The sequence below is a fragment of the Schistocerca gregaria genome, chromosome 4, assembly GCF_023897955.1.
Source record: "Schistocerca gregaria isolate iqSchGreg1 chromosome 4, iqSchGreg1.2, whole genome shotgun sequence".
NCBI classification, from domain to species: domain Eukaryota; kingdom Metazoa; phylum Arthropoda; class Insecta; order Orthoptera; family Acrididae; genus Schistocerca; species Schistocerca gregaria.
This window is the reverse complement of record NC_064923.1, coordinates 453,889,858-453,902,999: the sequence shown is the minus strand read 5'-3', so window position 1 is coordinate 453,902,999 and position 13,142 is coordinate 453,889,858. Positions and strand designations below refer to the sequence as shown.

The 13,142-nt window shown below is 44.6% G+C and overlaps 1 protein-coding gene across 2 annotated transcripts in view; it reads right to left on the bottom strand.

Annotated features, from left to right (window-relative positions):
• The window catches only part of LOC126267320 (osteoclast-stimulating factor 1-like), a 95,460-nt gene that overhangs the window by 65,131 nt on the left and 17,187 nt on the right, over positions 1 to 13,142 (bottom strand). For both annotated transcript variants that reach the window (XR_007548992.1, XM_049972421.1), the window contains exon 2: positions 3,453 to 3,499. Coding sequence is in view for 1 of the 2 variants with exons in the window: in XM_049972421.1 (XP_049828378.1) it covers positions 3,453 to 3,499 (47 nt within the window). In the remaining variant the exon portion in view is untranslated. The remainder of the gene's footprint in view (positions 1 to 3,452; positions 3,500 to 13,142) is intronic.

The following is a 13,142-nucleotide window of genomic DNA, read 5'->3' as shown; positions in this document are numbered from 1 at the left end:
TCTCTAGTGGCATTGTACAGCTTCATTATAAGTCTTCTATGATTAACTGTGTCATAAGCTACTGTTAGATCTATACATACAGCTCCTGCGATCTCTTCCCTTTCAAAATCATCTTCAATGTGATGTGATAGTTTCAACACTTGAGATGTGCAGCTCTTTCCCTGTCTAAATCCAGCCTCCTGTGGGATGTATATTGTCTCTAGCTTCTCCGTTAATCGGTGTAGTATGAGTCTTTCAAGGAGTTTATACAGATGACATAGGAGAGATATAGGGCGGTAGCTTTTAGGATCATTTTGGTCCTTGCCTGGCTTGCGGATAGCTACATCTTTGGCTTTCCTCCAGATTTTAGGAATCTTGCAGGATTGGACACAGTTGTTCATTAGGTCTCTCAGCCATGCTTTTGTTATCGGCCCAAATTTCTTTATCTGCTCAACTCTTATATCATCGAGGCCTGCCGCTTTCTCATTTTTGCACTTACTCAGAGCGAGATCCACCTCAGTCTGGGTAAATGGTTGAAGCAGAGTATTGGTTTCTTGGTCAGGTCGTCTCTCACATGTCTTCTTACCAGGCCTGGCTGAATAAGGTGGTTTCCCATTTTGTACGAGTTGGTGTGCAATTTGATCAGCTCGGACATTCGCATGCATATTCGCATGTGTAGGGTCATTATTCAAGCGTTTTAGAAGCCTCCAGGCCTCTTGACTATTTCTACTCATATCACAGCCTTCCATCAGTTTCTCCCACTGTCTTCTCTTTGCCTCGGAGATTGAGGAGAGGACAGATCTAATTATTTGGGAGGTTTCCTCACTGAATGGGTTTTCAGAGTATTGAGTATAATACTCCTCGAGCAGTGTAGCTGTTTCTGAAGTTATGCCCTGCAGGTAGTTTGTCTTGCAGCCTCTTTGGATACATGCTCGCGAGCAGAATTTAACAAGCTCAACAAAGTGTTCACACTCTACAGGCACAGGCTTAATTGTTTGAACTTTATCATCCAGCATTTTAGAAAGTTTTGGCCAATCTGCCTTCTTAAAATTATACCTTTGTCTAAAACCAATTCCTCGGGGTCTTACGATGGGAAGATATCGGCACATTATTGGTCTATGTTGTGTGTTAGGTATGGGATGACACACTGATTTGTGGCACTGTTGCGCTGCATTTTCACTCACAAATAAGAGGTCATGGTTGTACCCTCGTTGCCACCTTCCACTGTCAAAGGATGGAGGAAGTTTACTATCATGAATGAGGGTAAGGGAGTTAGTTTCCACCCAAGATATAACGGCTTCTACATTTTCATCTTCTCGGGTGTATCCCCAGGTATGGCTGTGGCTATTAAAATCCCCTATTACCACAGATATATTCCGTGAGTCAAAGTTTTTAGGAGAAACAAAGGAGAATTTTTCGGAAGGAGGCTTGTCGTACACTGACGTTATCACACAGTTGCTGAGTTCCAAGGTGATGACCTCGATGTTATTGTCATTTGTGCAATAGGCACTCAAGACTTGGATTTCAGGCTTGACGAAAATAGCACTTCCATATTTAGCATGAGGTATTTCTGCAGGTAGCTGCAAACCAGATATTTTCGGTCGTCTTTGCTGGGTATCTCTGTGAGTTTCTTGTATGCACAGTACATCGCACTTCTGTTCACGGCACAGTTCTTGAAGCAGCTGTTGCTTAGGTCGTGACATGCCTTCAATATTTACTGAAATAACTGTCAGAACAGGTTCTAAAAAGAACCGTTTCCTCATGGGCTGATTTACTTGCACTACTGCAAAAGGTTGACACTGAGGGAATGAAAGGAGTAAGTATTTGAGGTGCTGCCAATGACCTGGCCACATTAGAGTCAAAAGCCAATACCAATGAGACAGGATGTAAACAAGTGCACTTTTTTGAGCGGAGAGGCAATCTGAGACCTTAAGTTCTTGGATTTTAAATTCCTGAATTGGGTAGCACACTCTGGGGATCAGGAAGGGTGATAATCTCCACTCACATGATGGGTTTTCATGAAGCAGCTGGCCAGTCTCCACAAACTGATTTATTTGTCAACTGGCAAGACATATACCAGAAGCATTGACATTTAATGCACTGCATGGTTCAATTTATATGGCAACATCTGATGAATATTTTCTGCAATACACCAGATATCTAGAATAAATTCACAAGTTATTCATAGAGACATTTTAAACTTCACTTCAGTCACTGTAGTGTTCACAGTATAAAATTTATATCTATGCACCAAATCCATGCAACCACTGGTTATCACTTTCATCACAGCTAGGACAGATGCAAAGAGTCTGTGGAGGAGGAAATGTCAGCTAGGGGTTGGGGTTGTTTGGGGGGAAGAGACCAAACAGCGAGGTCCTCGGTCTCATCGGATTAGGGAAGGACGGGGAAGGAAGTTGGCCGTGTCCTTCCCAGCATTTGCCTGGAGCGATTTAGGGAAGTCACGGTAAACCTGAATCAGGATAGCCAGATGCAGGATTGAACCGTCATCCTCCCAAATGCAAGTCCAGTGTGCTAACAACTGCGCCGTCTCGCTAGGTCAGCTAGTGTGAGAGTGATAATGTACAGTACCTTGAGGTGTATAGACAATTTAAAGAAGGTTTCATCTGTACTTATGAAATTTTTGAAAATGCTCTAGGAAAAAATCTACAGAGTGAGACTGGAAGATGAGAAAATAAAGGTAGACCATACTGAGAATGAGATGAATTGGAGATTCCCACAAAGTACTTACAGAGGAAGAAACCGACTTCTCAACAGCGCCTGTGAATGGCATTTTATTTATGCGACCAATACCTTCTACTGAAGGATGCGATTGTTTAAAATGTGCATTTGCTAAGAATATAAGATTTCAGTTTTATCATTCTTAATTCTGATGCTGTTTCTTCAATGTAACAGAAATTTAAAAAATCTACAGTTATTTATTGTTCCAATTAATTATCTCAAAAATGGATGAACCAAATTCCTTAGATTTTGAAGAATCATTTCTGCTTGTTAGCACTCTGTATGTATGGCAAAAAACAAATTAATCGGTCGCACCCCAAAACAAGTAATAAGTATGAGATTGACCCCTCTTATTTTTTCTGACCGTCTGATACAAGGGAAAAGTACTAAACTTTTTTCTGATGTCTTTTATCTGTAGGAAGAAAAAAATCTAAAACAATGATATAAGTCTATCCTTTTCCATGATAATTCACAAATATAATGAAAACTTACATCAATGAGTGAAACAAGAATCTCCCAGGCTAGCAATCATTTTATTCAGACTTTGATTAGGTTATGTTCCACTTTTAAGATATCCTTGGAATATTAAAGGAACACATTTTACTTCCAACATCTGTGACTCGATTCCGACAGCTGGGTAACACACTGAGCCAATAGTAACAGTCATCAGAATTTTGTTGTGTTAGTGAATTAGTAGGCAATTAATTATAAAATTAAGATTTGTTTTTACTTACTAATTGTGCTGTGTAATTGTACAGTGCTCTCACAACCTTCACCTTTCCTGTAAATCAATGAAAGCAAAAATTAGAAAACAGGAATCTGGAACTTTAAAGTTTAATACAGTTTATCCTTTAGGATTAAGCTGGACATGTATCAATATTCTTAAGAAAAATTCTATGTGCTGAGCTGAACTATTAATGGACTGTGAGAAATCAGCAGCAGGCAGACACAACTACAATGAAAAAAATTTCTGTTGACTACTAACTTAGCTCACAGCACTCATGCTTCAAGTTCCTAGTTTCTTGATTAGCAAATTGTAAGATATCTATATCTTGAATTAATCACCAGCTGACTTCTTTAATGATGGTTTATTCCAAAGACCAACAACAGCTACACACTGTACTTAAGCAATAGTGAATAATGTTCCTAAGTTATCTATTTGACAGGCTACCTGCTTCCAAATTCATTGCTCAGTACAAAGTACAAGAAAGATAGTTTTAAAGATAATATGAAAGACCCTGCACATAAATGTGGCTGACCGATGACTGATGACTGATAAATGGTAGATGAAAGAGTTATTTTGATATCCATTAAATTCTTAACTGTTTGTGGATATGTCACATTGATACAAAACTTTCACAGCATTTATGTTTATGTCAGAGAAAATTAATGGCAGGTAATCTGCAAATCTATCATTGCTACGTAAGCAACAGCAATACCCCTCATTCCCATGGATCCCCAAGTATAACAACATTCCCTTTCATTCTGTGTATTCAGGAGAGTATTAAGTCCACCTCTGTGGCTGAGTGGTCAGCATGTCTGACTGTCATGTCGAGGAACCAGATTCTATTCCCAGTATTTCCAGGGATTTTTGTTTGGTGGGAGATCAGGAAAATGGGGTTCCACTAACCCTTGTGATGTCAAATAAGGAGCTATTTGAATGGGAAGTAGCAGTTCCAAGGTCTACTAGGAAGTTAATGTGCTCGCCATATGCCCCTTCATACAGTATCCAAATGACGTCAGTAGGAGAAGACGGCACAACAGCCAGTCAGCACTACATAGTCCAGCAGGGCCAGAGAGAAGAGCTTACAGGAGAGTGTTGTGAACATTATTCATCATCTACTTTGCCTTGAAGGTACACAGAAAGCTGATGAGAAATTTCTCTCAATGACAATACTTCATCCCCTCAAACGCCTTTAATTATTTTTTGTTGCCTCAGGATTCCACAGACAACATGTTATGAAATCTTCTCAGACACTCAATAAACCGATTTCCATGAAAACACTCCTTTGGATTTCAAGCTGCTGCACAATACTGACATTTCGTAGAAGCAGTATGATATTCATAGTTTCACATTGCATATAATATACACAAAGGGTGTTCCGAGAGGAATGGTCAGTATTCAGGGATATGGCAAGAACCATCATTTGAAGAAAAAAAGGCTAGTAATGATGGGCCCTAAAATGCATACCGTCACATGGGGTGAAGTTGACTGATTTTAGACTTTAAACTTAACCATCTTAGTTTTCCACTTACAGTTATTTATGGGAGACACAGTTGTAAAAACAGGTAGGCTATATTTTTTCAGTGCATACAATTTACATTTTTATGCATGCACCATTTTCCACTAACAACTGTGGGGTGCAACAAACAAAACTGCAACCTACATGGCAAATTCATAAGTTAATGTACATATACCTGCACTGATGTGCTGTTACTTAACACAAAATGTTTTGATTCAAAAATGGCTCTGAGCACTATGGGACTTAACATCTATGGTCATCAGTCCCCTAGAACTTAGAACTACTTAAACCTAACTAACCTAATGACAGCACACAACACCCAGCCATCACAAGGCAGAGAAAAATCCCTGACCCCGCCGGGAATCGAACCCGGGAACCCGGGCGTGGGAAGCGAGAATGCTACCGCACGACCACGAGATGCGGGTACAAAAGTTTTGAACTTTTCAGTCAACTTAACCCCAGCAGCCAACTTCATCCCATTTGACAGTACCTTAAGAGCTAGGAGTACTTCTTTGTCTTCGATACACTGCGGCACTAGACTGTTATAGATATTTGTTGCTACATCCGCTGCATCGCACTTTTGCTGCATTCATTAAGTCTCATTCTTCCCACATTGATGAGTGTTTAAAGAACCACCGAGAAAAAATGATTTACTTCGCCCCAGTTCCACCATGAAGTTGTATAGTTTTATTTAAGTGTCTATAAATAGGTAAGTATAATAAATTGACTTTTGTTAATGCTCTAGCTGTCATCAAGAAGGGTCAATGCACAACAAACACATGACCAAGGCACAGAAGTTGTTTTATGTCCAGTCACATGAACTAAAGTTTCAGTTCATTAAAAAAGTTAAAAAAAAAAATCAGGCCTCTGGAAAGCAATCAGTTTTTAGATAGAGGTTTGAAATATGGCACATTTCATTACTGCCATCAATTAACAACTTTTGAGCAGTAAATATAATATTTTTCAATATTTTAAATGCCTTAGCGATGACAACCATTTATAATGTGCTGAGTTTTATCCACCTGACATCTTGTGCAAGTAGTTCAGCATAAAATGAACCTGTTTTACTACAAAAAAAGGTACTAGACTCGAAGATGACAGCTAAGACTGTTGAAATCAGTTGTTTGGAGGGAAAAAAAATGTGTGTTTGAATGGTTGTTAACAACTGCAAAACAAATCTCTTCTACTGCAAGCTCTTTGCTTTCCATATTTTGGAAGCATATAGTTTAGATCAAAACAAGGAAAGACTTTAGAGTAAAATTCATACCTTAAGAGCTATGGTTGGTTGGTTCAGAGGGGGTGAAGGGACCAAACTGCAAGGTCATCGGTCCCTTGTTCCCAGTAAAATAATTACACAACAGAAAGAAGAAAAGAAAGGAGACGTACAGCCCAATGACAGGAAAAAGGAAGAACCAGAAGGACGACAGGACGACCAACACTACTATGGACAAAAAAAAAAAGAAAAGAAAACCACAGAGAGAAGCAAGAAACAAGTAGAAGGGATAAAACAAGAGAGCAGATGACCGCGGCTGGCTTACCACGAGAATAAAAAGGAAAAGCCAGCCACTCTGTGACACATTAAAACATCCACCCTAAAAGTATTAGAATGGAGAACACAAGGGACAAAGGACATTCACAAAAACCTATATAGAATGATAAAGCCCACCCTCACATATAAAACGTAAAACTAAATTAGCCAATGAGGCATTGTCAGCTAAAATTAACGGCAACAAGTCCGAAAGGAGGTCAGCTCACCAAGATATGGGCCACTGTAAGCCAGGCGCCGCACCGACCAGGTGGGTCATCATGGCTCAGGAGGTAGCTATGTGTCACCGAAGTGTGGCCAATGCGGAGCCGGCAGAGAACCACAGAGTCCCTGCTAGAGGCCCTAATGGAGGACTGCCACACATTCGTAGTCTCCTTAATGGCACACAGTTTGTTGTGCATGCTGAGGTTACGCCATTTCATCTCCCAAAGCCGCAAGACTTTGTGGCATAATACTGCATGCAGGTCAGTTGCAGAGAAGCCGATCTCCATAAACGGTTTCCACGTAGCCTGTTTGGCCAGCCAGTTGGCAACTTCGTTGTCTGGGATTCCGACGTGACCTGGGGTTCAGACAAACATCACTGAACAACTGGTCTGTTCCAGGGCATAGATGAACTCCTGGATGGCTGCTACCAAAGGATGATGAGGGTAGCACTGGTTGATAGCTTGTAGGCTGCTCAAGGAGTCAGTACACAGAAGAAATGACTTCCCAGGGCATGAACGGATGTGCTCAAGAGCATGAGATATAGCTACCATGCTTGGCAGTGAAAACACTGCCACCTTCAGGCAAGGAATGCTGTTCAATATGTCCTCCTTCGACATACGCGAAGCAGACGTGACCATCAGACATCGAGCCGTCTGTGTAAACCACTTTGTGGCCTCGGTACATGTCAAGAATTGAGAGGAAGTGGCAACAGAGAGGCGTGGGGTTAGCTGAGTCCTTAGGGCCATAGAAAGGTCCAAGCGAAGCCGCGGCATAGGTGTACATCATGGAGGTGTACGTGAATGGATCTCAAGTATAGGTGGTAAAGGCAAGGACTCCAGTTCGGAAAGAAGGGATCAGACACAAACTGCAACTGGAAGCCTGACGGCCGCCGATATGGGAGATGAACCGCCGTGAGTGAGAAAAGGAGACAGTGATTTGGATATGCAGGAGAACTACGAATGTATGCAATGTAACTGACCAGTAGTTGTGCACGCCTAATCTCCAATGGAGGGACTCCGGCCTCCACAAGAACATTGGTCACCGGACTCATCCTAAAAGCTCCTGTCGCTAGGCGTATGTCACAGTTGTGCACTGGGTTGAGTAAACGCAATGCTGAGGGCACCACTGAACCATAAACGAGACTCCCATAGTCAAGGCGGGATTGAACAAGGGTTCTGTAGAGCCGCAACAGCATAGGCCGATCTGCACCCCAGTTGGTGTTGCTCAGGCAGCGGAGGGCATTGAGGTGTTGCCAGCACTTCCGCTTAAGCTGATAAAGGTGAGGAAGCCAAGTCAATTGGGCATCGAAAACCGGTCCTAAGAATCAATATGTCACCACTACAGTGAGCAGATCATCATTAATGTAAAGTTCTGGTTCTGGATGAATAGTACGACACTGACAGAAGAGCATAACATACGACTTCGCGGCCGAAAACTGGAAACCGTGGGCTACAGCCCATGACTGCACCTTATGGATGGTCCCTGTAGGTGCCATTCAGCAACACCAGTACTTGTGGAGCAGTACGTAATTCAGAAGTCGTCTGCATACAGAGAAGGTGAGAAGCACAGCCCTACAGCTGCTGCTAGACCATTAATGGCCATTAAAAACAGAGACACACACAATACAGAGCCCTGCGGGCCACCATTCTCCTGGATATGGGGGGAACTATGGGAGGCACCAACTTAGACACAGGAAGAATGAAGCAACAAGAAATTTTGGATAAAAATAGGAAGCGGGCCTCGGAGACCCCACTCGTATAATGTGGCAAGGTAGCATGTCGCCAGGTGATGTCATACGCTTTTCGTAAAGACGGCAACCAGGTGTTGGCATCTGGAAAATGCTGTTCGGATGGCAGTCTTGAGGGACACAAGATTACCAGTGGTAGAGCGACCCTGGCAGAAGCCTCCCTGAGATGGAGCCAACAGGCCACATGACTCCAGGACCCAACCCAACTGCCAACATACCATACATTCCAGCAGCTTACAAAGAAAACTGTTGAGACTCATGGGCCGATAGCTATCCACATCATACGTGTTTTTACTGGGTTTGAGCACCGGAATGATGGTGCTCTCCTGCCACTGCGATGGAAAGATGCCACTTCACCAGATCCGGGTGAAGATGACGAGGAGATGTCGCTTGTAGGCAGATGAGAGATGTTTAATCATCTGACTGTGGATCGGATCAGGCCCAGGAGCTGTGTAAGAGAAATGTGCAAGGGCACTGAGAAGCTCCCTCTCGGTAAATGCAACATTATAGGACTCACAGTAGCATCTAGTGAACAAGAGGACTTTCCCTTCCAGCTGCCGTTTGAGAGTGCAAAAAGCTGGGGGGTAATTTTCCTACGCAGAGGCTCGAGCATAGTGCTCAGAAAAGTGCTTGACAATCATGTTTGTGTCGGCAGATAACATACCACTTATGTTCACACCAGGAACACCTGTTGGGGGGGGGTCTAGTACCCAAAAAGACATTTGACGTTTGCCCAGACTTGGGAAGATAACGAATGGCACACAATGGTCAGGACTTATCTCTCCCAACACTCCTGCTTCCACCATTTGATAAATTGGCGAATGCGGGCACGGAGCCATTTAAAGGCTATGAGTTGCTCCAGGGAAGGATGCCACTGTAGAGCTTGCCAACGCTCCTTAATTGCTTCAGCAACTTCCAGCGACCACCAAGGGACTGCCTTTTGCCAGGGGCACTCTAAAGTGCGAGGGATCGAGTTTTCTGCCACACAAACGACTGTTGTAGTCACCTGCTCAACCATCACACTGATGTTCCCGTGTGTGGGAGATTCAATGCTGACAGCAGAGGTGAAAGTTTCCCAGCCTGCCTTGTTTAAGGCCCATCTGGGCAGGTGTCCATGGGCCTGACACCGGGCAGTGACAGGAAGAAGGGGAAGTGGTCACTACCATTCAGGTTGTCGTGTGCTCTCCAGTGGATAGATGGGAGAAGTTCTGGGCTGCAAATTGAAAAATCAATGGCCGAGTAACCACCATTAGCCACATCGACATCTCTGTATCGACCAATAAGAGTGGTGCCATCTCACAAGGGGTTATGGGCGTTAAAATCTCCAGAAAGTAGGAAAGGTTTAGGGAGTTGAGCAATCAATGCAGCTAGTACATTCAGGAGAAGAGGAAGATATACATTGCAGACAGTTATTGTCTATGTAGTCCTTATTCTGAGAGCCACAGCTTCAAGAGGGGTTTGAAGGGGCATAGGTTCAAACAGACTGAGTTTAGGACATAAACACAAACTCCACCTGACACTTGATTATAGTCTCTACAGTTCCTGTAGTATCCCTTATAGCCACGGAGGGCAGGGGTCTGCATTGTCGAGAACCTGGTTTCCTGGAGGGCAATACAGATAGCAGGTGTAAAGCTTAACAATGTAGCTCAGCTAGGTGGTGGAAAAAACTGCCAATTCCACTGGAGGGTGACATAATCTTGAGGCTAGGAAGAAATGGAACAATCGATGAGGCAGTTTAGACCTCATGGTCACCTGCTGCCACTGACTTTTTGCCTGAGCAGTCTATATCCATTGTGTCTAAGGGTTCAGCAAGATCTAGGTACTCAGCAGATGCCAGAATGTCCACCCACCTCATCTGCAGAAGCAGAGCTTGTAGGTAGCGGTGGTGTGGGTGCCACCACAATTCCCTTGGTCTTGAGGACCTTCTTTTTGGAGTTGTCTCGCTGCTCCTTGGGTTTCCCTGGCTGGGAGGACTTCACTGATCCAGTGTCTGAGACTGAGGATGAGCATGAAGTCCTACAACCAGCTGCTTTTGCGCTCTTCAGCCACTGGCAGGTGTCATCTTTCCCACTAGAAGAAACCTGAGAAGGGAGTGACAGAGGGCCCCTTACCAGCGAGAGGAGCCAAAGAAGACTTGCGCGCCTCTGGCTCAGAAGTGGGGACTGATATCCCCAATGGTTTGGGGGGGCGGGGGCTCCCAAACTAGGTGGTGCAGGAGCAACTGTTAGCCCTGACCTGGGCCACCGACATGGGAGATGGACCGCCGTGGGCATGAAAAGGAGATGGTAATTCGGATGTTCAGGAGAACTACAAATGTGTGCAGCGTAACTGGCGAGCAGCTGTGCACGTCTGATCTGCAATGGAGGGACTCCAGCCTCCACCAGTACGCTGGTGACTGGACTTGTCCTAAAAGCTACTGTCGCTAGTCGAACCCTGCAGTGGTGCACAGGGTCAAGTAAATGTAATGCTGAGGGATTGGACAAGGACTCTGTAGAGGATGAGCAGCAGCAGCAGCGGTAGCAGCAGCATATAGCAATCTGCGCCCCTATTGGTGTTGCTCAGGTAACGGATGGCATTGAGGTACCCCCAGCAGTTCCACTCAAGCTGACGAAGATGAGGAAGCCATGCCAATCGAGCGTCAAAAACCAGTCCTAAGAATCAATGTCTCCACTACAGTGAGTGGATTGTCATGAAGATAAAGTTCTGGGTCCGGATGAACGGTATGACGCTGACACACGACCTTGCGCCTGAAAACTGGAAGCTGTGGGCTAGAGCCCATAACCACGCCTTGTGGATGGCTCCCTGTAGGTGCCACTCAGCAACACCAGTACTGGAGCAGAAATCGTCTGCATACAGAGAAGGGAAGACGAAGGGCCCCAACAGCTGCTGCTAGACCATTAATGGTCACAAAATAATAGAGACACTCAATACAGAGCCCTGCAGGACTTCATTCTCCTGGATATGGATGGAACTATGGGAGGCACCAACTTGGACATGGAAAGTACAGACCGACAGGAAATTTTGGATAAAAATTGGCAGCGGGCCCTGGAGACCCCGCTCATACAATGTGGCAAGGATATGATGTCACTTGGTCATGTTTTACGCTTTACGTAAGTAAAAATGACGGCAACCAGGCTGTTCAGATGGCAGACTTGATGGGCACAAGATTATTAGTGGTAGAGCAACCCAGGGGGAAGATGCCCTGACATGGAGCCAGTAGGCCACGTGACTCCAGGACCCAACCCAACCGCCGACACACCATATGTTCCAGCAGCTTACAAAGAATATTGGTGAGACTGATGGGCAGGTAGCTATCCACATTAAGCGGGTTTCTACTGGGTTTGTACACTGGAATTATGGTGCTCTCCCGCTATCGCGATAGAAAGACGGCATCGCACCAGATCCGGTTGAAGATGACGAGGATATGTCGCTTGTAGTCAGATGAGAGATGTTTAATCATCTGACTGTGGATCCAATTAGGCCCAGGAGATGTGTCGGGGCAGTGTGTAAGAGCACTGAGGAGCTCCTACTCTGTAAATAGGCCATTATAGGATTCATTGTGGCATGTGGTGAATGAGAGGGCTTTCCCTTCCAGTCGCCACTTAGAGAGAGAGAGAGAGAGAGAGAGAGAGAGAGAGAGAGAGAGAGAGAGAGAGAGAGAGAGAGAGAGAGAGAAAGGCTGGGAGGGGGGTAATTTTCCTACGCAGAAGGTTGAGCAAAGTGCTCAGCAAAGTGTTTGGCAATCGCATTTGCGTCGCTAGATAATACGCCATTTATGGAACCACCAGGAACATCTTTTGGGGTCTGGTACCCCAAAAGACATTTGATCTTTGCCCAGACTTGAGAAGGTGACATATGGCACCCAATGGTAAAGACATATCTTTCCCAACACTCCTGCTTTTGTTGTTTGATAAGTTGGCGAACGCAGGCACAGAACTATTTAAAGGATATGAGGTGCTCCAGGGAAGGATGCCGCTTATGCCGACACTCCTTAATTGCTCCAGTGACTTCCGGAGACCACCAAGGGACTGCCTTACACTGGGGGCACCCAAAAGAGCGAGGGATCGCGCTTTCTGCCACAGAAACAATTGCTGAAGTCGCCTGCTCAACCATCACATCGATGTTCCCACATGCGGAAGATTCAATGGTGGCAGCAGAGGAGAAAGTTTCCCAATCTGCCTTGTTTAAAGCCCATCTGGGCAGGCATCCAGGGGCCTGAGGCCGGGGCAGTGGCACAAAGATGGGGAAGTGGTCACTACCACACAGGTCATCATGTGCTCTCCAGTGGATAGATGGGAGAAGTCCTGGGCTACAAATTGATAAATCAGTAGCCGAGTAACTACAATGAGTCACACTGAAATGTGTGGTGGCCCCAGTATTTAAGAGGCAGAGGTCGATCTGAGGCAGTAAAGTTTTGACATCTCTGCCTCGGACGGTAAGCACGGTGCCACCCCATAAGGGGTTATGGGCATCAAAATCTCCCAAAAGTAGGAAAGGTTCAGGGAGTTGATCAATCAGTGCAGTTAATACATTCAGGGATACTGCACCATCTGGAGGAAGGTATACATTGCAAACAGTTATTTCATGTGTTGTCCATATTCTGACGTCACAGCTTCAAGAGGGGTTTGAAGGGACACAGTTTCACTACAGTCTGAGTTTAGGACATAAAAGCAAAATAAAAGCA